General features: G+C 39.0%; 1 protein-coding gene across 5 annotated transcripts in view; it reads right to left on the bottom strand.

The window, feature by feature from the left end:
• Positions 1-9675: 9675 nt before the first annotated feature.
• Positions 9676-27054, bottom strand: part of cpeb4b (cytoplasmic polyadenylation element binding protein 4b) — a 34089-nt gene continuing 16710 nt past the window's right edge. For 2 of the 5 annotated variants that reach the window (XM_085421004.1, XM_085420999.1), the window contains 8 exons: positions 20885-20935; positions 17299-17322; positions 16033-16203; positions 15655-15744; positions 15169-15287; positions 14873-14987; positions 13655-13836; positions 9676-10800 (listed from right to left, as the gene is read on the bottom strand). In XM_085421004.1, the coding sequence (XP_085277130.1) occupies positions 10573-10800; positions 13655-13836; positions 14873-14987; positions 15169-15287; positions 15655-15744; positions 16033-16203; positions 17299-17322; positions 20885-20935 (980 nt within the window). In that variant the 3' untranslated portion in view covers positions 9676-10572. The remainder of the gene's footprint in view (positions 10801-13654; positions 13837-14872; positions 14988-15168; positions 15288-15654; positions 15745-16032; positions 16204-17298; positions 17323-20884; positions 20936-27054) is intronic. The other 3 variants (XM_085421001.1, XM_085421000.1, XM_085421003.1) reach the window with 3 other exon arrangements.

Raw genomic sequence — 27054 nt, 5'->3', positions numbered from 1 at the left:
AACGCCAAGCCGCTGGAGTTGCCACTAGGGGGATGTTTGGGTTTTTTTTCCTCCTCTAAGAGTCTCGTTTGTTTTGCCAAAGTGGAAACTGGACTGTCGTTGCCTTTCAAGTTACCTGGTAAAGTCCGATTTTTCACCAACATATTTTAGAGCATTTTGGTCACTTTTGTTTGTTAAATGAATTAAAGCGGGTCCGGATCTAGCGTTGTGAATACACAGATCTAACCCGAAGAATAAAAGTGGACTGCTTGGAGCGGATTGATTTTGCTCTCCACCCTGAATATGACATCCCGATCACTTAGAAGTTGCTTAATATTCTCATTTCCCCAGTTTTAAAACTGACATTTTCCATAAAGAAGCAACATTACACGCATCACGTGAAGGCAGCATGAAACATGCGGGACTCAAACTGGTTTCTTTGGTCCTACAGCGCCACCTGGTGGTTTAACAAGTGACACGCAGCCAGTGTAACAGTGCAGCTGATATTTCAAAAGAGGGCGTGTCCGTAATAATTTACCATTATCAGGTGGAGGCTGCACAAGGTAGAAACACTACTACTGCTAAAACTACTAAAACTAACACTACATCAAATACAGTTGCTTATCATATGAATAATACTAATACTGCTGGAGACAACTGGCAACCTACAAATACTGCAAGTAATACTACTAATTTCATTGTACATATACAATAACAATAAAGCGCCATTCTATCCTGTTACTACTAAAACTAGCATTACTGTAAATTATCACTGCTTCTACTAATCCTACCAATGAAAATACCAATACTACTAGCATTACTGCTAGAGACAATTGGCAGGGTACAAATACTGCAAAAGGTATTACTATTACTTAATCTGACTTATTACTACTATTGCTTACTAATACGATTACTACTAAAACTAGCATTATTCAAATAATCACTGCTTCTACTAATGAGTGAAAATAATAATATGACTACTAATGCTGCTGGAGACAATTTGAAAGGTACAAATGCTGCAAATAATACAACTAATGATAATGGTATTCATTATTATTTAATCATTAATATTATTAATAATAAGCATAATCATATTTCACAAGTTTGTGGGGACGTGTAACCTGTATGCAGCATTAACGGGACATTTGGAGCCCAAGAGTCGGTATGTAGGCAGCCATATTTCACAGAGGTGGTGACTTTTTCATGCTTTTTCACCTTCTCCGTGGTTTAACCACCTTCTCTACCCTCCTGGCCAGGAAGCGCATTTCCATAGAGGCACAACAGGGGAAACGTAATCTTTTATGCACTTTTCTGCTTCATTGCTGTGCTTGCAGATCTTCCTGAGGTTATCAAGTCAGCTGACATAAACACCTAACTCCTCCATGGATCAAATATAATATTTTTTATAGCACATCAGATGATTAAAGATGAGCTTCCATTTATTTCCCTGCCGTCAAACGTATTGAAAGTATTTAGAAGTTTAGCTGAGCATGACCACCCTTCATCCTTTTGTGACGGGTGATTACCTGATTATTCAGCAGCTGAACAGAGATATAACCTGATGCCTGTTTCTGTATACTTACTGTAATGTTCCTACTGCGTCCTCTCAGGTTTAGGAATTAGCTCCTTTATGGTTCTCAGGGAACCGACTAAAATGGGATAATTGACTGTAAGCGAGACACAATACACCTAAAGTGATTTTGCAGACATTTTTTTTTTCAGCCATTGCATCATCTCCTTTTGTGAGAACCTCAAAGATGGAGCTCTGTTTGCAGTGGAGAAATATCATCCTCCAGCTGCCCTGTGGTATGAGGTAATACAAATTATTTCTTCATACAATTTCCTGACACAATCTAACAAGCTCCGTTTGTTTGTCCATGGGAATCAGATGATGACGTATTGATTTTCAGCCTATAAGCTGAGCACCAGGATAGTTTAATACTGCAGTCATCTTGTTATATTCATATTACTGGGTGTGGACGAGATATGTTTTATGTTATTCTAAACTTGTCTTCCTGATAACAACATGTTCTTCCCTCCCCTCACCTGAAAAGGTAGGCTGTATCACACTAACAACTACAGCTAGGTCCATATATATTTGGACATTGACACAAGTTTTGTTTTTTTACCTGCTTATCCAAACACTTTCCATTTATAATTATATAATGGACAGAATGTGTAGTCTCTCAGCTTTCATTTGAGGGTATCCACATTCAAATTGGAGAAAGGGGACCAAAAGTAATTGGACAATTAACTCAAAGTCATTATCAGTAATGCAGACAAAAGGCCTGGGGTTGATTTGAGGTGTGGTGCTTGCATTTAGAAGATTTTGCTGTGAAAAGACAACATGTGGTTAAAGGAGTTTTCCATGAAGGTGAACAAAGCTATCCTTAAGCTATGAAAACAGAAAAAAAAAACATCTGCTACAATAACAGGAGTGGCAAAATCTACTGTTTGGTACATCCAAGGAAAGAAAGCACTGGTGAACTCAGCAACGCAAAAAAAGATGGACGTCCATGGAAGACAACAATTGTGGATGATCGCAGTATCATTTCCACAGTGAAGAGAAACCACCTCACAACATCAACCAAGTGAACAACACTCTCCAGGAGGTATGCGTATCAATATCCAAGAAGACTGCATGAAAGTAAATACAGAGAGTTCACTGCAAAGTGCAAACCGCTCATAAGCCTCAAGAATAAAAAGGCTAGATTGGACTTTGCTCAAAAAATAAATAAGTAAATAAAAACGTCTAAAAAAAAAGCCAAACCCCAGCACAGTTCTGGAAAAAAAATATTTCGACAGATGAAACCAAAATCAACCTCTACCAGAATGATGGCAAGAAAAAGGAGAAGAGTATGGAGAAGCTGTGGAACAGCTCATGATCCAAATAATACCACATCATCTGTGAAGCAGGGCAGGGGCAGTGCGATGGCTTGGGTGTGCATGGCTGCCAGCGGCACTGGGACACTACTGTTTGTTGATGATGTGACACAGGACAAAAGCCAAATGAGACGGAGACATACACTCTTTTCAGATCCAGCTAATGCAGTCAAATTGATTGGGCAGCGTTTCATAATACAGATGGACAATGACCCAACACATACAGCAAAGCAACCCAGGAGTTTATTAATGCAACGAAATTGAATATTCTTGACTGGCCAAGTCAGTCACCTAACCGTAACCCAGCTGGGTATGCATTTCATTTATTGAAGACTAAACTTTGGACAGCAACGCCCACAAACAAACAGCAACTGAAAGCCGCTGCAGTAAAGGCCTAGCAGAGCATTAAAAAGGAGGAAACCCAGCATCTGGTGATGTCCATGTTCAAGACTTCAGGCTGTCATTGCCAGCAAAGGGCTTTCAACAAAGTATTAGAGATGAACATTTTATTTTTAGTTATTTAATTTGTCCAATTACGCCGAGCCCCTGAAATGAAGGGATTGTGTTAAAAATGTCTTCGTTCCTCACATTTTTATGCAATCTTTTTGTTCAACTCACTGAATTAAAGCTGAAAGTCTGCATTTCAACTGCATCTGAGTTGTTTCATTTAAAATTAATTGTGGTAATGTACAGAACCAAAAATAGAAAAAGTTGTCTCTGTGCAAATATTTATGGCCTAACTGTATCAAACATCTCTACAAAATTTACATTTCTTTGACTAAAAATCACACTTTACATGGAAAGAGGACTTCTGTTACAAATAAGATGCAGCCAGCTGGTGGTGTTACCGAGCTGTCACACATGTTCAGAAAACAAAAGAACAGGTCGTGTCTGGGTTATTAGATAGGTAGTAATGAACTCACAAAGAAAAAGTGTAGACAGCTCCTTTTATACTCAAACATGAACTAAAAGGTAATTACTTAGTTACTTAGTTACTTTTTAAAAACACGATTTACAACCTGAATAGGTGATAAAGCGAAAGATCTTTCAGCCCAATTCTACTTTTTCTGCATAATCCATCATACAAAATGTAATCAAATGGAAAAGTCTCTTTTTTTAACTTGTTTTATCAGTTTTAATCTTTTAACTTTATGCATCAAGCAAAAATTTAATTATATGCAACATTCTCTGACTGGAAGAAATTTGTTTAATATTTAAACCTATTTTCTGCACATTCCAGCACATAAAATAATAATTATTTTTTTTTGTGTTTACACTCACTCTTTCAAATCGATGCAAGTAAAACACAGCAGAAAATAAATAAAGTCAAAGACTCAGCGGTCCTGTTGCTCTATTTTCACCTGTAAAGCAGGAGTGGGGTAGGCGGAGGTTTACCCTGGTGCAGGTGTGCCGCAGCGGTCAGTGGAAGGATACGGCAGTTTCTCTGTGAATTTCCCATTACGTCATAGCGCACTCGGTGCTTGCTTGGAAATTTAGGGGGGTTTTTTTCGCTGTAAAAAGAAGTTTTCTTCCCACGTGAGCAGCGGACGCTAATGTTTTTGTCACTTTTTATGGAATCAAACTTAAAGTAAGGTCAGTACTTCCACGCTTTAAACGCTGCACGCTCATACTCTCTCCCGCACTCGATATATTATCCATTGTTGATCTGCACACAGCTGTTGTCACTAAGGTCCGCACTCGCTTACGTCACTGTCATGAGACATTCTCGCAAAAAATCACGGTTTTAGTAACGCAGTAACGCAGCGTTCCTACGGGAAAGTAACGGTAATCTAATTACCGTTTTTGCAATAGTAATCCCTTACTTTACTCGTTACTTGAAAAAAGTAATCAGATTACAGTAAGGCATTACTGCCCATCTCTTCCCAGGAGTGGCCGACCTACCAAAATTACTCCAGGAGAGCACTAGTGGCTCATCCAGGAGATCACTAAGGAGCCAGTTCAACATCTAAAGCACTGCAGCCCTCACTTTCCTCAGTTAAGGAGTTCATGATTCAACAATAAGAAAGAGACTGGGCAAAAATGGCCTCCATGGGAGAGTTTGAAATAAATCACTGCTGACCAAAAAGAGCACAAAGGCTCGTCTTGTATGAATAAATATATATTAAAAAAAACAAAAACAACGTCTTCATGATCCTCAAGACTCTGGAGAAAGAATTCCATGGACTGATGGGACAAAAGTATAACTTTTACACCAGTTACATCTGGTGTGAAAACCATTTATGCCGGAAAACCCTCCAATGTGGCTGAATTTAAAAAAAAAAAAAAAAAAAAAAAAAAAAAAAGTGGACCAAAATTCCTCCACAGTGATGTGAAAGACTAATTACCAGTTACTGAAAGCCATGATTGCAGTTCATGTTGCCAAGGCACAACCATCTATTACTTTATCACACAGAGCCAGGTAGGTTTAGACAACTTTGTTCCCTTAACAATTTAAAATCCTGCATGTTGAATTTCTCCGGTTATCGTTGTTTGATATAAAAAATAAAATAAAATAAGAAGGAAAACAATATTCTTTCATTCAGCTCATTCTTCTTCTCAGTTGTTGAATGCGTGAAAAACTGAAGGAACGTCAAAGTTTTCTCGTCATCGAGAAAAATCCCATAAAACAACAAATACGACCTTGAGCCATCAGATGACTGTCGTGTGCAGTTTTCTCTAGGAGTGGGAATTCTTGTGAATTGTAGAAGATCAGGCGGACAGCGGATGCCTTTAGCCAGACAAGGCATCGACACTCCTCTTTAATTATTCAACTTTCAGCCAGATTTGAACACTGATTAAGGAGCTGAAGGTTTAAAGCTGTGACAACACAACAGTCATAAATAATCACATCATACACAGGCTTTCATCACAGTTAAGATTTATTTCATTCAACATTTCACATTACAAATATTTAAAAATTATGCATACTGTTATAAATAGTTGGCTGCAAACAATTAAATAACATTAGATTTTTCTTTTTCGTTTCACTAGCACTTCTACAGACCAACTCCTAGAAATATGGACATATCCGTATTACATAACTTAATTAGAAAGGAAAATACAAAAATAGGAACTTATAAAGTGAAATGACAATAAAAATTAAGGTGATATCTTAAGTAAAAAAATGCTATTAATAAATACAACAACCTTCCCATACACAGTTAAAAACTATTGAAATCTTGCCATTAAGTAACATCATTAACAGACAAATATTTAAATATTTATTTTCCTTCAGAAAATGTGAACCATATATTGTGGAGCACAATATAGCAATTAGTAAAAACTAGACACTTTAACATATTAAAAGCTTCACCTCAAAAATATAACAAAAATCTGATCAAAATTATAAAAATCAATTATACATTCCAATTAAAAATATACCAATAAACAGCTAAATACATTGTTGACCTAATAATTACAATGCAATCAATCACAGTAGCTTAAAATAAACAAAATAAGCAAATGAGCACAAAACCTTTAATGTTTTAAAAATAACTTCAATTATTTATATTAGTACAAATAGTTTGATTTCTTTTCTTTTTTACAAACACCAGCATGAAAAGGATTACAATAACAGTAGAAAATGACTGTGAAAAACATATTAACATCTTCTTTAATTAAATGTCTGCAATTAAAAATGGCATTAAAGAATTACATTGCAAAGAGTCTTTATCTGGAAAAAGGTTCAAAAGAAGTATTGCACATAACAACTTGAAGTTAACTTGCAACATTTACCACATTCAAGTCTTTAAGCTCCCCTTTCCTCCAGATAGGTCTATGTAAGATCACCTCAACAGACAGCGGGGACAGGTTCTCAAGTCTTTTTAAACAGTGTTCTCTATATAAAGGATGCTCAAAGTCCTGCACTGCCAAATCAATTCAAAGGTAGGTTTCTTTTATCTCTCTGTCACGTGCATCCTGCAGAGGTCTGCGAATGGGGAAGCGAGGAAATCGACACGTGGGGCGGGAACATGGGAAGAGGGGAAGAGGGTGAGGTGAGAGCGGGTTCGGGGTGTCCTTAACTGAATAGTTGAGAAACATTTGGTGCACACCACAACAATTAATTGTAATAGCTAATTCATTGTACTTGTCATTTTCTTTTTCTTTTTTTTTTTTTTCGTCATGCATGCTAAGGATTACAATAGGTGCTAGTTGGCAAGTTCAAGAATATATATATATACTTTTTTTTCAAATATTAAAATATCTAAACACCAAACATCCATTCTTGTGATACGAGATTCAGCGTTAAGCGTGAACCAAATTTTGCATTCTCCTTATATAATAAGTTATGCTCCATCTATGGAGAGGAAACCAAGACAGAAGTTACCATTTCCAACTAGTATAGCCATTTTTAGACACATTAACATCAATCCCAAATTATATGTCTTTCTTTCTTTCTTTTTCTCGCCATGCTCTTATTGACCAGATCGACTGGAAAACATCTAGTGTAAGAAAAGCTAAGACCAAGAGAGCGATACACTTTGGTCTCTCCTCTGCACATCTGAAGTCGCATCAACACAAGTGCGCACTTAGTTGTAAAGATTCCTCAGCACTGAAATGTATAAAAAGCATAATTGAAAATAATATATATTGAAATCACTCAACTTTTTTTGTTTTTCCTAAAATGAACATTTCCATATATGCAGATCTTTCAGTAACAAAAGTACAAAAGCTACCTTTCACAATGTGAAAAATTGAGGTATTGCAAAAAGGAGTTTCCCCATTTGTGAAAAATGTGCCTAAAATGACTGTTGGAAAAAGAAACAAAAAATATTTAGAAAAGTAGTGCATAATAAATGTTTATATGTGCATGACAAAATAATTTAGCTAGAAAACACTGTACCAAAAATCAGCAGGCCATGTATAAAATAATCTTTTTTTTTTCATCTCATTTAACAGCAAATTCTTCACAAAGTGTTTTAACTTCTAAAATGCTCACCCACCACACCCACAAAACTAATGTCCAGGGTGCAAAACTGGTGCCGACAACACCGCGCCGATATGAGGATTCTCACTAGTGTGTGTAATAATCAAGTTTCTGTACTAACTCCCTGACATTTAAATGCTCGGCTAATAAGGTTACCACTGAGTGACTCAAACAAAGGTAAGGATTAGTTTTACTTTCGCCGTGGGAAGGTGTACTTTTTGTGTTACTTTTCCCAAACGCACAAATCCATTTCAGATAAAAATAACTAGCGCCTAACTGACAGCACACACCTCCATTTTGAGCTACGGAGGGAGTGTGAGGCCTTGTTTGCATGTCTCGCAAGCCCTGTTTTGTCCCCCCCCCCCCATACTGATGTTCTGATGGTTTTCACGGCACTATCGTTCATATGCATAATGCATTCTGTAAAGACGATGTTCAAGGCCAATCTTTGGTTCGCTGGAGTCTATCAGGGCTTGACAGTTAAGCAAAACTGGGTAGAAATCACAGATTTAGGAAAACAAAAAATATATATATGCAAAACGTCCTTGAAGAAAATGAAAAAGAAAAACCAAAACTTCCACACAAGTAACAAGCTACAGTATGACCCACTACTGCACAGCCATCTTTGGTTCCCAAAAGCCGCTGGCTACAGTCGACTGGACCTGCAATCTCGTTATGGAAAGCAAACTGCATGTGGGTCACAAGTGTGCAGTAGTAGAGCACACTTCAGAGACTATCTTCATTTATGCTTCAAAAACACTGGATGCTGAGTTGGATTAGCTTGGCAGGGACCTGGCTTCAAGGGCAGATCCCTACATGTGATGACGATTCCAAAGTCAGATAAACTTTTAATTGCTTCTTTCATTAAATGTAACTAACCCTTGGATGCAAAGTAAAACTTTTTTTTTTTCCATTAAAGACTTGGGAGAATTGCACAAATGCATTAAAACAAAACTAACACAGACAGGTATTTCCTGTTTGGTGGTAGCCCCATTAAAAACTGCAATACCGTCCTTCAGTGACACGTTGCCTTAACCTCGGTCCTGAAGGACGTGGATTCAAGCCTCGAGCAGGTTGTGATCCACGAATGAGGCCTTCTGTTTGTTAGCTGTAAGCTTAGCAGCAGAGGCCGCAGGCAGACACGAGGAGGGGATCTGGGGCTGAATTTCTCTCTTCACCACTAAGCCTGTCTCTCCTGTAGCCTCCCTTTACCATACATTCCAATAATACACTGTATATTTTACGATGCTCTGTCACTAGCACAACCCTGGGTTTGATTACAAAAATAAGGAGGTGATGAAGCAAGTTGAGTAGAAAACTGTGCCAGTTACATCACTCTCTGCCTGTTGTATCACTTCCCTCTGATTATAGTTCTGAGGAAAGGAGAACACCAGAGAGCGATGATGTTTTCTTTCTTGGTTTCTTTTTTCTCTCTCTCTCTCTGTATTCGGCACATTAGCAGCGGAGTTTGAGGTATTAGTTTTTGCATGTCAAAATGGAGATCGAAACCCTAATCAGTGTTGCTAAAATTTTGTTTAGATTTTCAAGTAACATCAAAATGTTTGTATGGTCCTGGAAATCATAACGAGAGGTTCGAACGTTTTTGATCTGGGAAGGGAAAACGAATCCATTTCGTTCTGCAGTGGGCTCTTTCTGCTCGTCAGAGTGAATTAAGATTCAGCTTTGGTAACTACTAAGGGTCTTACGTACTGTGTATCTTCAGTACTTAAACTGGAAATAAGTGCACTCTTCTTTAGCAACACCCTTTTTAATTCACATTTGCTCTGGAGCCTCAGCTATCAATAGCAAACTTAAAGTGCCCCTATTATGCCTTTTGGGTTCTTCCATATCCTTTAGTCTGGTGTGTGTGTGTGTGTGTGTGTGTGTGTGTGTGTGTGTGTGTGTGTGTGTGTGTGTGTGTGTGTGTGTGTGTGTGTGTGTGTGTGTGTGTGTGTGTTGATTTTTTATATATTAACTATATATAAAATACTGCTGTACTGTTTGAAACTGTCAAAGGTTTTTGTTTTGTGACTTATGTCACTGGGGGGGGGGGGGGGGGGGGGCCTTAAAGAGACAGGAGGCAAAACGGAGAGTTTCACACAGAGGGTTAAAGACAGGCACTGCAGCAGTGAACAGTATGACCCAAATCTTGTTTTTGGACTTCACAAAATCTATTTGAGTGAACACTCGCCTCCCTCACATGAAACGCTGAGACTTTAAACATATGCAAATATGCAAAATAGGGGCACTTTAATCCTACCTCTCAGAAATAAATAGCCAATCATATTCTGTTCAAACAGCATTTGCTCTGGAGACTCGATACAAAATAAAATGTAAGAGCTCTGCTACAAAACAAGTCAGCTGAATGTCAAATGACAAGTATTTGTTTCGGGGCCTCTTGTATCAAAATTAAAATAAAATACACTGTTTAGAAAAATATCCCAATTAAAATAGCAGAGTACCATATCACACCTCAAACTTTTCTATATAAGTTTTTTTTTTTTAGAACTAATAAAAATATTTTAAAAATCAAACATAAATAAAATCATATTACACATCTTTTTTTTTTTTTTTTGCTTCCTTGACATATCTGGATATAAATCCAATCTTTCTTTTCCGTCTTTAAATATTAATTTAACAAAAAAATTGCAAAAAATGTCGGGTGAAAGTGGAGCAAAAAGGAACCAGCAACAGAAAAGTGCATTTATTTGTACAATGATTTTGCGACTCCTGCACTACCTGCCCTCCTGCTCCTCTGTTGCCTCTCCCTCTCTAATTTCCGCTCAGTTCCAGCGGAAGGAGATGTGACGGGGTCGGTCGCCTCCCTCTTTCACCAGGGGTTTGTGAAACTCGCGGCCGGCGCGCGAATGGATGGCCGCCCAGCAGTACTCGCAATAATATTGTAGGCAGGTGACATTGGCGCAGAAGAACGGCGCAAACTTCCCACCGCAGCGAGTTCCCTGGCACTCATCGCACAGCTGGTCATCCAGCACATATGGCTTCACTTCCACCTGCAAAAGAGGTAGAAATAAATAAATAAATCCATACATACTACGAGCAGGGTGCAACGTGAGCCACAACAGGTGCTGCTTTTATTATTGGAATCATTACAGTAAGCAGGAAAGAAAATATTGTTTTTAATACCGTGAATTAATCCAATCAATAATTCACTGCATTTACACCTCTATGTAACAGCCTTCATTGTTATTTGAGGGGTCTGCTATTCCACACGCATGAGTGATGCACAGGGGAGAGTGTATGTCTATAACCCAGCTTACTGTTACTTTGTAATTCCATCTTTCTGATACGAGTCTCACCGTTTACTTTTCCCTTTCCTACTGTTGCATCACGTTGTTTTAAGTTAATGTGAATAAAAAAATCCCGGGTGCCCTACTGCTGTAATTCTTTTCAGCAATTGGTCATTAAAAATATTTCCACAAAGGAAAAAAAAAGGTCTCTTTTTTTGCACTTGTTCAGCATTTCTTAACCACATTTGTTTTTATGACAAGCAATCTCAAGTGTCACAGAATCAGCCTGGGCTCAAAATTGAACTTTCATTCACTGCAGACGCCACAGACCTCAATTTTGGCCACAATGCACAGTTTATTTTCATTATAGCTGATTAACAATCTGCTACGATTAGGCTGTTTGCCTTTTCTACCATTTTTATTGGAAAAACATTATCTTGATTTAGCTGACAAATAATATGACGTGCTGAGTGGAATAGCCGAAGCTTCACTTTTGGTGAGGAAGACTGTAGTATCTTCTCAATCCGTTATTTACCAGTGATTAGCAGATGTGTGTGTGTGAGAGGCTCCATACTGTGGTGGCCTGAGAGACCAAAAAAAAAGAAATCCAGAGTTCGAGACTGGGAGGAGACACAAATCCCTGTGGGCTTGTCTCAGGAAGGGCATCGCGATCCCTTGTGAATAAGGAAGCAGGTGTTTGTATGAGCTTTCCTCCTCCTAACCAAGCTAGCCAGGATTTGCTGTTAACTTAGCACCCCACACAGTGTGCTTTCTTTATTCAGTCTATGCTTCAACATACACAAATTAAACTAAAGATGCACTGATTGACCATCTAGTGACAGGAACTGGACCATTTTTATTGTTTGTGGCCCTGACTAGCAACGAGCAGGCCCAGTCCATGCATGTGCAACATGCACACAGTGGCACATGCAAATAGTTGCAGGTTTACTCAGTGTCACACGCAAACATGTCGTTAGCATGAAAGCTCTTCACTGTGAGTAAATACACAAATTTAGCCAAAGTGACCCATGAGAACGGGAATGACCACACAAACATTTTTAACAACAAAACTAATCAGATGAAAGAAGCTAACAAAGCCAAAGTGGTAAATGCTAAAGCTATCCAAGCTAACAGCCTCAGTATGAGCAAAGGATGTAAGCATGTAAATTGTTGATGTCCTGTTGTCTGGTGAATTTTTAAACATGTTGGAAAATGATCTGAGCACTTGACATTTGTTTTGTTGCATAAATGTGTTTCACTTGTTTTTGTTTATAAAAAGCAGAATGAATAAAAAGCCGAATAATCTCCTATTCCTGATCAGTATTCAAAAGAATGTTTAAAGTTGTTAATATCGCACTGCTGACTTCACCGTTATTAAAATACTAAAAATTTTCTGCATTTTAAACTTCCTGTTTATGACCTTTTGGAACACCTCTTGCTTCTTTATCTTTCCTGCTCACTGATGAATGACTGTAGTATTGGGAGGTGAACGTTACCAAGGCAGTCATTACACAAAATTTGCACAACATCACAATTATGCAAATCTTAAAAGAGCATACCATTACTCCAGTGTCTTAACTTATAATGTTACCTATACTTTACATGCATCTGCTGAGTCTCACGTTATCTTAACTCACCTATTGTCAGTAGAATTTGTGTCATATACAGTTCATTAGCATGCCTGTAGAGATTACTGTAATTCTTCTGCTGCTGACAGCGCTGGCTAAGTTACTGACAGTATTCTTATGAATTAAGGCTAATAAAAAAAATGTAATAAATAATAGACTGTGCACCATCTGTAGGGTTCCTGATACTGAAAGAGTGAGGCTCTGGAGTTCATAGCCTTTTTATAGAGAATAGTTTTCAGGTCACAGTAGGTATAGCACTGATAAATGAACTCAATGAAAGCCAAATTCCATTTAGATGCTTCACTTTCAGGGTTTTTGGTATTATGCATGCTGGTTCACTGACACATACAGTATGAATGTAAAAAAAAAAAAAAAAAAAAGCACTTGTTAACAAATTTGTACTCTTACTACTGAAACTGGTCAAAATAGCTGTTTTAACTGCTGACCAAAAAAACAGTCCACTCAGTTACAAAGTCTGAATTTCAGGCAGTTCTACAAGTAAAAATCTCAATTATTGCTTTAACAGGAGAGTCGTCATTAGAGCAGTTTTACAGCTTGCGAAGACATGAAAATCTTAAGCCCAGTTCAACCACACCAAGATATATTTCAGCTAAAAACATCCAATCATTTCTGGTGAACCTACATTATTCTGTTACACAAATCACTCTCTGCTCCAGTTACATCACAAACACAGCACGCCTATTATAACTACTCTGCCTGGATAAAGGTTAAAATGGATGTAAAATCTGAAGCTAAATTTAACAGCAGTCATTTATACTCTTCTGTTCATATGCTAGATGATTTCTGTATAAAATGCAGTATAGTATGACTATATTACTCCAGGAAAAACTGTTAAAACTTTGCATCACCTTTGCGCAACTGAAAGAAACACCACGAGTAAGAGCAGGAAGCAAGCTGAAGAAAGGAGGGGGCCGAGAGGGAAGACAGAAAAACACTGAGCTTTTTTTTTTTCTCCTCTTTCCACTCACCCGTTTATCGATTTCTCCATGCTGCAGCTGTACAAAGCGAGCACTGATAGCAGCAATGTAGCTCTGCTGATTAGAGAAGGCGACCCGCCCCGCTCCCTTGGGGTACTTCAGCTCGGGGTCTGTGTCGATGCCAGCATAGCAAACTCCACCGTACAGGCGGTCCATTATCATGGCCAACTCCACTGCAAAGAGGGAGGGTGAGGAAGACGCACACAAGCAGATCAACAAAACATTCACAAAAACAAGTTTGATGCACAGATGGAGACAGCACACCGACACAAAGATTGCAGGACACAGAAATCCAGCAATTACCTGTGTGGATACAGAGGTTCACATAAACTCATGCCAGTGTAACCAGAAAACACAAACACATACTTTATGAGAACTGTTCATCTGAGAGTTTAAACCATTAACGTGGACGGATTAAAGTCCTGCAGAGTTTCACGGGGTAAATATGAAAGCAGTGCCCTGAATTTACTGACCGTCCTTATGACTGTTTTTCAGTTTTTTTAACAAGCATGCAGTTTGTGGAAAAAAATCCCTGCAAGTTTACATGTCAGCTTTACTTATTACGACATTAAAAAGTCTGAACGTCCTTTTTAATATGTGGATTTTCTTAAAATGCAAATCTAAACCCAGTTATTACACACGGTCATAAAATATTTAATGCACTGCTGGGCCTAATGTCTTTGTTCCTTTCTAAAACGGCAGCACAGAGGTTTAAGACACAGTTACACAAAGGTGGCATAAACTTGAACACACAGTACACGTGACATTATTATCAAGGGAAAAATTTTTTTAATTTTTTTTAACACTGCACAGTGTGTCATAGAGACTACTTCCTGAAATAACCAGTGTAGGTCAGTGTCTCTTTAGCCTCACCCTGTAGCGGGTCTAATTTTATAAGCACAAGCTGATCACATTTTGTCTCACAGAAGGAAGCATTTTGCTTACGGCTGATATTTCAACAGTTGGGAAAGAAAAGGAAGTAAGAGAAGACTACTACTTATTGTTCTCATTTGGTCATTTATGCTATAAAAATATTTAGACTACTGAATCAAAGGGAAGGGAAATAAGAACCTTTAAAAGGCTTTTGACAAAAAAACACTTGAGATGCAAAGCATATGCACAGAATACTCCTCAGATGTTTGTATTATAAACACTCATTTGTTGTTAATTCAGCTGGCGGAAAAATACCAGCATAAAAAAGAAGGATACCTGCACGGAGTGGGCGAGGAACTCCTCCCACAAAGATGGTTTTCCTTGGGTCAAGAGGTTGAGATCCATCCATCACAAAGTCGCTGTCATTCAGGTTCCATGGGCGGATCTGGACCTGTCACACACAAAACCAACAAGTGGGTTTTGGTTTTTTTTAGCTCTAGTCTACTAAGGGACTACCAATAGATTTAAGCAAATTGGTGTGTGTGTGTGTGTGTGTGTGTGTGTGTGTGTGTGTGTGTGTGTGTGTGTGTGTGTGTGTGTGTGTGTGTGTGTGTGTGTGTGTTCCCACTGACCGGCTTGTCTTTGATGGTGGGGCTGGACACGCAGAGGTACAGCTTGCCATCCTCCTCGATGCAGGCATCGATCAAAGCCTGCACTGAGCTCTCGTCCTGGAACAGCAGGAAGGCATAGCCTGCACAGAACACAAGAGGGTTATTCTCGCTGCTGGGGCCGCAGAGTACTGACAGAGGATTGTGCTGGAATTTAGTTTGCTGATTACTGTGAAAGCATGTCTGATCACGACACTCTGCTCGCACAGCAGGAAGGCATAAGCTTTTACAAACATACAAACAATCTGAGCAGAGATGACAAATGCTTCAGATAACAGCCTGAAGACAAAACCAGATTGCTCAGATGTATAGATATCGATTGTAGCAGATTATCACTCATTGCTTTACCCAGGAATACTGAAGTCAGTTGCCAAAAAAAACAAACAAACAAAAAAAAAAAAAAAAACAGCATAGTGTGAACAAGCTGTGAATTTAAGGAATTTAAGATACCTTTGGGAGGAAAATAGGATTTGCTCTCAGCTTTGTGAGGCCAGTCCACAAACAGGTGTCCAAAGCGTCTGAAACTGGCTGTTATCTCATCTGAAATGAAAAAAATAATAATAATGCATCCTCATCGTCAGCCCATAGCTTTTTCAAAGAAAACACCAGGGGAGATTTAGAGCAGAGGCCCTCCTCAGATTTCACAGTAAATTACAGGGGGGTGTACTGTAAGAAGCCCTGTGTGTTTCAGGCATGATTGCTTTATTTATTTATTTTTAACTTTTTACATTTTCCCTCAAGTTCCCTTGTTCTAAGTTTGATTACATAAAAGGCTAAAAGTAACCCAGGAATTCAATCCTTTTGATATTAATCATGTTACTACTGCACCTTCATCTATATCTGGGGGCAGTCCTCCAACAAAGACCTTGCGCGAGTAGCGTTCCACGCGCTCTCCGTTCTGGTGCGGAAAGCAGTGTGGGGAACCTAGGCCTGCGAGACCCTGGTCTCCACGTTCATCATCAGGGAAACCATCCTCTATGGGGAAGAGAGAAGAGTGGCCTGAGAAAGAAGAAGAAGGTGGAAAAGATTTATCTTTTGAAGAGAAAACTAGACATTTGTTTTGTTTTTTTAAAGAAAACAGTAAATCATGGTAATGGCACTACAATAAAGATGGCCGTAAATGAGCACTTTAATTTCATCCCTTTGTCTATCTGACCTCAATTCCTACTACTTTAATTTTCTTGATCTAACAACAGTAAACAAACCATTAACCTTTTTATCTTACTTACTAAAATATAACTATTTGATTCAAATTGGAAGAGAATCAGTTAAACATGTGCACGCAGAATGGAGATATTAGAGCCTGAAAGGACCACATCACAGTCTGACCGAATTAAATGTCCTTGATGTGTTGTTCTTTATTCCTAATTAGCTTCCATGAATCACACATGGAACTGTGCTGCCTGTGAACATAAAGGTTATCGCGCACACATTAGTCCCATCAGTGAGAAAGTATAAACACTTTCAGAGTGCACTGTGTGTGGTAAAGGTTAAGCTCTCCCTGCTCTATCCCTGCTCCTATACAACCTGCCCTGAGCTGCTTTATGAAGATTTATGAAGATTTATGCAAGGACGTTAGCCTTAACTGACAGTGTGTGTGCCTCGCCATGTGTCGGGCTCCTCTTGCAATGAGTGTAAATCAGGAATTACACTTTGCGCGTCTCCCTGCCTCATTAACTTGTAGCTAAGTGTGACACCGTCTTGTATTGTCTGAGTTAATCTTGCAATATGCAAGCAAAGATGGAGAAAAGCGAGCAGAGTGAAGCATAATGAGAGAAACAAAAACTTGAGGATAAAAGATGCACAAGATCACTTGACGACGAGTAACAAGGCTCGACACTAAAGACAATCATGCAGACAAACTCGTCACATCACTGCACGTATAAAAAAAAGAAAAGAAAACAAGTTTTAAAAAAGCACAGGGCCATTCCAAAACTAAATGCACGTGCCCGTTAATGTAACAACAAACAAGCAGACCACAGTCAATAAAATCATAACACTGCTTAACATTACAAGATTAGTTAAACACTGAGGCTTATAGGGCGGGAAAATATGCTGAAAATGAGACATGATGTATTTGTGATTGCATTTTACCTCGTCTCCTGCTATAATTCCTGGCTGCATGTGGAATAAGGACAAATCAAAGAAGAGGATGTTCACAAAAGTCCCATAATACACATAATACCAATAAAAGTGCCAGGTGGTGCACGACAATGGAGAGACGATCCACTTTCAGCCTGCGGGCCCTTGATTTTATTAATCACCGATGAATCATAAACACCCTGTGGTTTTGTCAGCACACCGACTATCAAGCAGGTTTTTGTTTTGTGTTTTTTAATTGTGGAACTGTGCATTTTGAAAGGTTGCAGACAATCATTTTAAACTTGCTGTATTTTTTATAAAGGACACTTTATATAGACACGCTGTAAAGGTCACCTCGCTATTAATATAGCACTTTCAAAATAAAATGCTGACTCATTATGAGAAGGGGATAAAGGAGACAATCTAAAGGCGCACAGCTAAAAAAGGACATCTCAGTTCAACAGCAAAACATTTCTGTAATTCAATACAAGCCCTGGGATAACCTTTAACAAAGAAACTGAAGGATAACATGAAGTGTTACGCTACATGTATGGATGCTCTGAATAGGAATATTGACAGAAATGGCAGAAAAATTGAAACTTGAAAGTGAAGCACATCAGGAACATCTATCAAAAATCAAATGAAGCCTTCAATTAAAAGAGGGGAAGAAAATGAAAGAGGAGGAAGGAGGAAAAAGAAAATAATAAAAGCATGAATAGAAACCAGTTTCGGAACAACTGCAGCTTTGTGTGAAGTTAAGTGCCAGATATAATTATATGTTCAATGCCAGCCAAACAGCCATGTGAATTATCCAGTTCACCTAGCTTGACTGCAAAGTACCAAAATTAAGCAAGTCTGCATAATTATGCAAACGGAAAGACGATGACGAAGACTTGATCCCAGGGCTGAACCTTAAACTGGATTTCAGGTTTAATTTAGCAAGACCTATAGCTAACAGCAAATGTGCTTTAAAACTGTAGGTCATATTTGACCTGCATGTGTGCTCCACACAGCATGAACCTGCAAACAGTATGGCAGAGTGAGTTGGTTACTTTGCTGGGAAGTTACAGCCTTTTGCCTGCAGCTCTTTATCTAATGGTTCACAGTGGCTGCTCCTGCTTGTTTCATTACTCCCTGCAATATTTCAAACCCATCTGTTATCCAAAATAAAATTAAAAAAAAAAACATCACAGTGAATAATGGCATTAAGATACAAGTTCACTGATAAATGCAATGCACTTCCTGTGTGACTCTTTCATAATAAAAGTCAATTTACAACCTTTTTTTCTTCATTGAGCTGAAGAAAATGTTAGTTTGCACTAGAATGTTTTCCAGGAATGTAATGCTGCAAATAGATAAATATTGCCTTAGGCTCAATAAGTGTAAAAGACGTTTATTTATTTAAAAAATAAATAAAATTGAGACCTCTACTATAAGCATGACCTCAGTAATTTAGTGACTAAATCTGAACTCTCCAAGACATCAAATGCATCACTGAAGGTCAAGCAGCACTACCCCTGACAACAGCAGTTTCAATCTAGCCTCATTAACAGAAAGAAAATGTATCCAGTGTGTCATTATCCAAACTTTTCCCAGGGCAGTGGTTTCTCTGATGCTGACATCATTGCGGGGGGGGGGGACTATACTGGCCTTGAGCTAAAGTGACAAATGTTCAAATGTGCACACTGGAGTGAACCAGGCCTCAACCCATGTAAAAGAGCAACATGGAGAAGAGCGCATGAGCAACAATCCTGGCCTCCCTCAGTGGATTTTCCAACCCAGATGGACATCAACCGGGGGGGGGGGGGGGGGGGGGGGGGCTACAAAGGCTAGCAATAGAGCCCAAGAGAGTCAAGAAAGCAGACTAAAAGGAAGCACACAGAGCTATAAGAAGTGCGTGAACAGGAGAAAAAGAAAAAATGGTCAAAGAAAATGAAAGGGTGAAAGAACAGGAGATAGGAATGCAATCTTTGTGTTCTTATGAGGTGGGGGTAGAGGGATGGAAGGGAGGGTTTGGCTAGTGTGCATCCTCTATCTGCTGCCTATCCGCTGGCACCATCTGTCTCGGGGCTTGATGACAGCTCCTGATCATGTGATCTTGCCATGTGACTCGGCAATCTTTTGAAGAAACTGCTGGCCTTTCATGTTTTACATCTTAGCCCCAAGCCCAGAAGCAAAAAGCTAAAAGGACAATAAAGGAAACTGTAGCGTACAAGGGCAAAGTAGAAGCCACTAAATTCCACATATCATGTGGACATGAATGGTTTGGTTTTTTCCTACCCGCTGAGGAAAGAAATAAAGTATAAAGCCAATTCTAATTTCGAGCTCCATATCTTATTTTTGAGAAGCACCAGGATTAAAGAATGCATTTAAAAGCAAAACAAACATAAGATGAAAGAGCCTCCTTAAGAAGCATGAGAACAGCAAAGAGGTTCATCTTTAGTGTAACTACCTATCAAACTATTTCTGGTATTTAGCAAATTATTCAAACCAAAGGCAGTTTCCCTTTCATTGCTGCTTTCTATCCACTTATTAAAGAGTGGTGAAAAAACACCATTTCGCTCCCTCCACTTGTCCACATTTCTCAATCCATTCTTTACCTCTTGGCTTTGGGGACTAAGCAATCTCAACAGTAACAGGTAGAAAGGGAAGAGCCCCACATTAGTTTCAAGCTAGGAGAAAGGGCACAAAAATATATGCTTGTTAGTTTAATTTCAAGCAGGCATGTGGGGATGTGCTTGTATTTAACTTCAGGTAAGACGAACAGAAAGATCTGCATCTCCACCTGCTATATTTAGCCTACCTCCCTCCTTTAAGATGTGCACTTTTCTCCAAGAATCTGACGGCATCTAAACACCCTACCTTTGTGTCTGCATAAATATCGTGGCTACTTCCTCTAAGAGTCACAATGGCACTCTTACCAACAAGTTTTTAACTGAAACCAGTCACACTAATGGTTACACACTCAAGATTACAACTGCACAAGTGTCTTGTGTCTAACTAACTTATTTTCCAATCATAAAATATGTATTCCTGCTTCTCTCAGTCTATCAGGGAGATCGCCTACTTTCTGATCCTGCATGCAAGGGGCAGGAGCAGCTGCTGCAATGAACAGTACACAGACAGAAACACCGCTCTTAGCAACAACAGCGGCAAACAACTAAACCTTCAAGTGCAGTTACGCTTCGCTAGAGTCGATACAATACAGGCATGCCATCACTCTCTCCCTCCATCATGGCACTGGCTGGGAAGCTATGAGGGACGTTAATGGAAAAGCATCCCATGTCTGAATGAGAGATTACTGCCATTTCCTCAGACTGATGAAGCCCACCTTGTTACGTCTCCAAAAAAACCATCTGAAACATCTGACTCTTCTTCACGTCGATCTACTGTCCACTTGTCCATTTTAACTTATTGGGCGTTTTTAAGCGATAAAGGCCCTTTTTTAAAATAAATAAATAAATAAAATGAATGCCAGCTTGCAATAAATAAATTTATCAGAGATATCAGCATTTTATGATTTAATTTTTTAATTAGTTTGTTATTGCCCAGTTTGTCATTTTAGCAGACTCTTGAGTGTTTAGGTTACCATACGTACCATTGAGGGGAAGAGGGTTGTCCCCTCCTGGGTGAGGAAAACCAAGACGACCTACATAGGGAAACACAACAAAAAAAATCTTTTGTTATATCATATAAACCTTCCTATAAAGCTATTATTATATTTTCACTGACCAGTTGAAAGAAAAATCTGTATTTTATTAAGAATATGAAAGATATAGTAATAAAATGGCTGTCACTAATGCGATGTCTGCCCTCCACACCAGCTACAGCCAGCTAAAAACAATGTGAGGCAAGACAGCACCACTAACACTATCAATCAGTACTTTGTATTTGGAAAAGGGCTGTTACCATAATAATCCTCTTGACAATTACAGCAGTGCACTAATTAAATTGCCGAGGGGCACTATTTGATCTATTCTGCGCATAATATAGGAACAGTTGGTGACTTTACTTTGTTATAAGTTTTTTTAAAGTGTTAATCCAGAGCAGACTTTAGCTGGGACAGCTATGACCACAACCTTTGTTACCGCTCGCTGCATGTTTCTCCTACATCTATGGGACATCAACTATCTCTTTCCCTCTTATCACCTCGTTATTCTCCAAGCCTCATGCTATAGATTTTAGCCATTTGCCAAGACCCTCTTGCATATGCACACACCCGCGCCTACACAAACATGTTATGATTCCAAACAAGCTTCGAAGTTATGCAAGGCCCACTTGCTGCAGAGGGATAATGACATGAAAGAGCTCAAATAGTACGACCATTGTTGAGTGGGTAATGAGTGCCCTGTGATTGGTGCATTCCAACGCCTTGGTCACATGGAAATGTGTTGGCTCCTCCCCCCATAGTTTGCCTAGAACTATGGGGGGGGAACAGAAAAAAAACAGAACCCCGACTCACAGAGCAGAGAAACCAGGACAGACCACCTGCAGCTTTGAAACACGCCGCTCGATGATAATATTCGACTGTGTAGCGCACCCATCATCATTATCTGAATAAAAATGCAATAAAATGAGTTCAGTTTAATCAAAATAAGCTCAAAGGTGGCAACCAAACCAAACTAAAATCCTCTGGACTACAATTCAGACCTTAGTGATGTGATGACACTAAGGTAAAAGTCCATCTGAGCACCACCTGCTATTCTGAATTTTAAAGGGCTATAATGGTCTCCGAGGATCACACGAGTAGGCACCATATCCCTGTGTGTCTGCAGGACTGTGCATGCCCGCTCTGTGAACCTGATTTGCATGCTCCTGGCTACATGTGAGTACAGTACTGTAACAGTTAAAGCACATGCATGCAGAGCACACAAAAGATGGGGGGGGAGGGGGGGGGGGGTGTGTGTGTGTGTGTGTGTGTGTGTGCATGCATGGGGCGGGTGAACAGAGGGATCCTTTCTGTCAGTCAGGACAATGCTGGAAGGGATTCAAAGCTCCTTGTACTGTAGACATTTTGTCTCGCCCGCTCCCTTGCTTCATTGCTCTCACTTTGTTCAATATGTTAAGCCGGAATGAGAAATTGCTGCCCTGCTTATGTGCATCTAAATGTGCTTGTGTATGAATTCTGCCACAGTTTGTTATGTAGATGCATGTATGCATGTGACGGAGAGAAAGAGCAAAAACTGGCCCGGAGAAGAGTCGCTGTAATTATAATATAATATTTGTTATGCATCAAATTATTGTCTAAAATTATTTACTTTTTGTCATCTTTCTTCAGACAAGCTTTGCAGACAACGGAAAAATGTAAACATACCTGACCACACAGAAAAAGGTTCTGAGAATGCCACTGAGTAGGGATGGGTATCGTTTAGGTTTTATCCGATACCGGTGCCAAATCAGTACTTTTGAAACTGTGCCGGTGCTCAAACGGTGCTCAAACCGGTGCTTAAAGAATGGAGAACACAAAATTGGTCCAAAAACCTCTCATGTTCAGCTGGTTTTTTGTAAAAAGATAACAATGTTAGCCTTTTCTGCAGCTATGGGGCATATATGGTATCACTCTTGGCTGGAAGCAGTGCTTAATCAATGGAAAAAACACAAACTTTATCCAAAACCTCTCATGTTTAACTGTTTTCCACTTTTTCTTTGGTCATTTTAGCCTTTTTGGCCAGGGTGAAGGGAGTATCTGCCATCAAACAAGAAGACAGCTGCATGTAGCTATGATGATGTTTGCTAGTTCACCTTACCTGCATTAATGTAATAACATGGTTAGCCTACTCAACGTAAATTACACACGAACATTAAGCTACTCACGCAGAGAAGAACGGCTGCTGCTGCATCATCATCCTCATCATTTCTGATACACTGGCAGGGCTAGGGGCCAGGACTCTCCTCTTCGGGGTTTTTGGGGGATATTGCTAACTCCGGGTCAGATAACAGGCAACCCACGCACAGTAGATGCGCTCGGTGTGAGGTCTCGCAGCAAGCTATCATACGGCGCATTTCTGGGCTTTTAAAAAAAAAAAAAAACGCTATGCGTCGCCAGGTGTTTCATCGGATTTGAGGTGTTACCTCCTTTGACAGTATCACAGTATCAGCTTAAAGCACTTGTTGCAGGCTGCTGAGTTTGCATATTTTGCTGTGAAGTACAGCCAGACTTTTGACCGCTTCGCCTTGGCCATTTTTAATCTGTAGCTCTGCTCTAAAAGAACGTACGTACCTGGACCCGCCTACTATCCTGGGAAACGTAAAATGATTGGCTAGAAGTGTATCACAGCTCAGGAAAAAAAAGCACCGAAATAAAGCACCGAAATGTGCGCTGCTTTTCGGTCTGGTTACTACCGTTTATGTCAGAACCGGTACCATCATGGCACCGGACACCGGTACCATCATGGCACCGGACACCGGTACCATCATGGCACCGGACACCGGTACCCATCCCTACCACTGAGCTAATATTAGCATCAACGAAGCAGAGAACATCTACTTTACATGTATTATAGGATGTATACATATCATATTCTATCATATTTATAGGAAGTTGGGCTTAAAAATCACTTCTGCAAACCAGACTATGCAGTATTTTGAAATTGTGATGAAGTTATGTAAAGCAGAAGCTTTGTGGTTTTTAGAAGAGAATTTTGACTTCTCTTCCTGTGTTTTCTTGGATCCATCAGTGGAGCTAAAGCACCAAAACATGTTTAATGAGGCAGACTTCTAGTTTTCTTCTGCTAATACTGAAGAAACATTTACTAAGATTTGACAGCACAACATTATACCGCCACTGAGCCCGATAGGTCCGAGGTTTAAAGAAGTGATCTTACTGTAGCATCCCATACTTAAAAATGTATTTAAAACTTTTATTTTGTATTTATTCTGCTAATAAACTGATGTGTATAGTAAGCGTTTTTATGGAACATAAAGCTATGCATATATTACGCACGACATCGCTCCCATTTAGAGATTTTTTTATACCACATTTTTACCTCATAAGAAGACTCCTATCAATTTCTGGTCCTTGACTTAAAACTTGTACAACCTAACAAAAACAACATAATCATTATCTAAGTCCTCTGTCCTATTAAACTACTATCAAATATAACAGTCAATTTTAACTGTATAGTTAGTTACCTTTTACACTTAGCCTAAGCCTTGAGAAATCAAATGTGCTTCCTTTCAAACAATGATCATTACTAAGAACTTCAGCTCTATCCTCTTAGCCAACACTCACTATTGGCCACTGACTAACTTTTCTGTAGTCAGATTATTTCTGTGAGCGTCACCCTTTAAAACAATGATCATTAGACTCCTGTAGAATTAATTTAATATTCAATTTCTGGGTTATGATAACCGGTCAGCAGCACTGTTTGCTATCAAATAAATGTTTCCTTTTAATGCTAAGACCAATACTGTATGTTAAAAAGTATCATTGTTCTTGGCAACGTCTACACCAACATGTTAAAAAATTAGCATGCAACTTCTTCACACATTTTGGACCAAAACTATTTCACAACACTATTTTGCATGAAAAGCTTAGCAGCAGCGATCATTAGAAAACAACGACAGTGTCAGTTCAGTTCAGCGAGGGCTCTCCCATCTCTCATAATTCCCATTTAAATAAAGCCTAAGCCCTCATGAATCTCTCTGCATCTGCTTCTTAAAATTCATGAGAAAGAGGTTATACCTATTGCACCATGCTCAGCTATCCTTCAGTTCAGTTTGTACACTTTGTGTTTTTAAATCTGGGATGCCACGGAAGTAGCTTTGATTGAAGCAAGCAAGTAATTTATTTATATAGCACTTTCAGATCAGCCCCCAGTTGAACACAAAGTGCTGTACACTTGACATGCCAGAAACGATACATTGAACATGTTAAAAAATAAATAAAAAAATAATATAAAATAAATTAATTTAAAAAATAAATAAATAAGATGATTATTAAAATGACATTTAAAATAATAAAATTAGCACAAATAGCAAAAACAATAATAAAATAGTATAAAAATGATGATGAGAATTACATTTAAAACAACTGACAGTATTTATCTTATGGTTCTTTTTGCATTGCCCCTCAGTTCATCACCGTTTCTAAGAAACAAGCTCACTTAAATGGACCCCTCTTCCTAAAGGCTCACTTTATGCTGATCGTGCAGTCATCTGTCAATATAAAAACCATCAGATTCAAAACAATAGTGGGTAAAAGTGCTTTTGAAAACTGCAACTTGTGGACACCACAAATATGTGCAGCAACGATGGCTATGGCTGGGCGTCTGTGTTTTGTAAATATTAAATTCATTAACTCCTTATTGTGTTATATAACAGTGGAAAAGCAGGTCAGTCAACTATTGCTATACAGGTCCATGGGAATCAACTTGCATAAGAAAACGCTAACTGACGTGGAAAACATCTGCCATCAGGGAATACCATATGTAACACAGCAAGTAGAATATTAACAGCTGCACAGGAAAGGCACCTCTCTGATGCAGTTTTATGCATGCTTCGAATCACACTGAGAGCATTTCAAAAGGTTTAGTCTTTTATTTTGATAAATGACCAGATTCTCTGTCATTTACATGTGTGGTTTTGTCTCCTCCTGACCTGCTCTGTACAGCCTGATATGGCTTCCAAGCAAAAACAGACTATTAGACACAGTTTCAAGCAATGCCATTTTAAATTCAGGGAATTTAAAATAGAAAGTAGCTCGTCCACAGAAGGACTGGTAGCTCCCCTCACGATAAGGGTTCAGATCGCGCGTACAGGTGTGAAATGTGTGTGTTTAGTTAGTTTGTTTGTTTGCTTGTTTTAATCAATTTTAAATCATGCTTTTTATTTGTTTTTGTTTCTAATGTCTCTGTAAAGCACTTTGAATCACCTTGTTGTTGAATTGTGCTATACAAATAAATTTGCCTTGCCTTGCCTAGAGCTGCTTGTGAAATCCACTGCCGTCAGCTCTGGCATAAGCCAGAATGCAACATAGTCTCACCCAGCTGCATTTGTCGCACCCAGAATAATCGCATATATGGATATGACAGAAAATGTAAAGAAGAAGAATAGAAGCCACAAGGAGAATTTTGTTTTTGTTTGTCTTGGTTTGTGTTTTTTATGATGAGTGGGAAGAAGAAAGAAGGAAAAGGAAGACAGAGGTGTGAGCTGACTGCTACACACTGTGACCTTTCATAATATCGCCGATGATAGCACAAAAAGAAGACAAAGCCTCTACATGGCTGACCTGTGGAGGAGGTGAAACCTCTCTGCTAAAAACTGAGGCGTTAACTGATAAATTATTGTGTGAGAGCTGTTGTTCCTTTGTGCGGCCAAATAAGCTACAATCCATAACAAAGACAAGTGTTTAAAGGTAAAGCCTGCTTGCACATTAACATTTTTTTCCCTCTTGTATTGCACACCTTATATGAGGAAAACTGCCAAATGCAAAATAACGAGTGTACTGCAAAGTGTTTGCATGTTATATTGTGAAACTCATTTTCATCGAGATCAGTTGACATGCACTGAATAACTATTGCACACCAGCCATTTACTGGACAAATAATGACAAGATCAGTATCATAGTATGTGTGCCATCTGTGGGAAAATATGATGCATCTAAAGATAAAGGTCCATACAACTACCTCCAGCGCATCACAGGTTTTCTAAAAATACAGACATGCTAAATGGGAAGCATACACTTTCAGCATATACACTCATTTCCTGTACCGAATCCATAGTAAAAAAAGAAAATTCCCTGCCTATAGAATAGGGAAAAATGTATGG

Source organism: Rhamphochromis longiceps, linkage group LG10 (genome assembly GCF_057381845.1).
Source record: "Rhamphochromis longiceps isolate RC_006_pf linkage group LG10, R_longiceps_female_GT1.1, whole genome shotgun sequence".
Taxonomy (NCBI): Eukaryota; Metazoa; Chordata; class Actinopteri; order Cichliformes; family Cichlidae; genus Rhamphochromis; species Rhamphochromis longiceps.
Note: the sequence above shows the minus strand (reverse complement) of the source record. Positions and strands in the feature narration are given on the sequence as shown.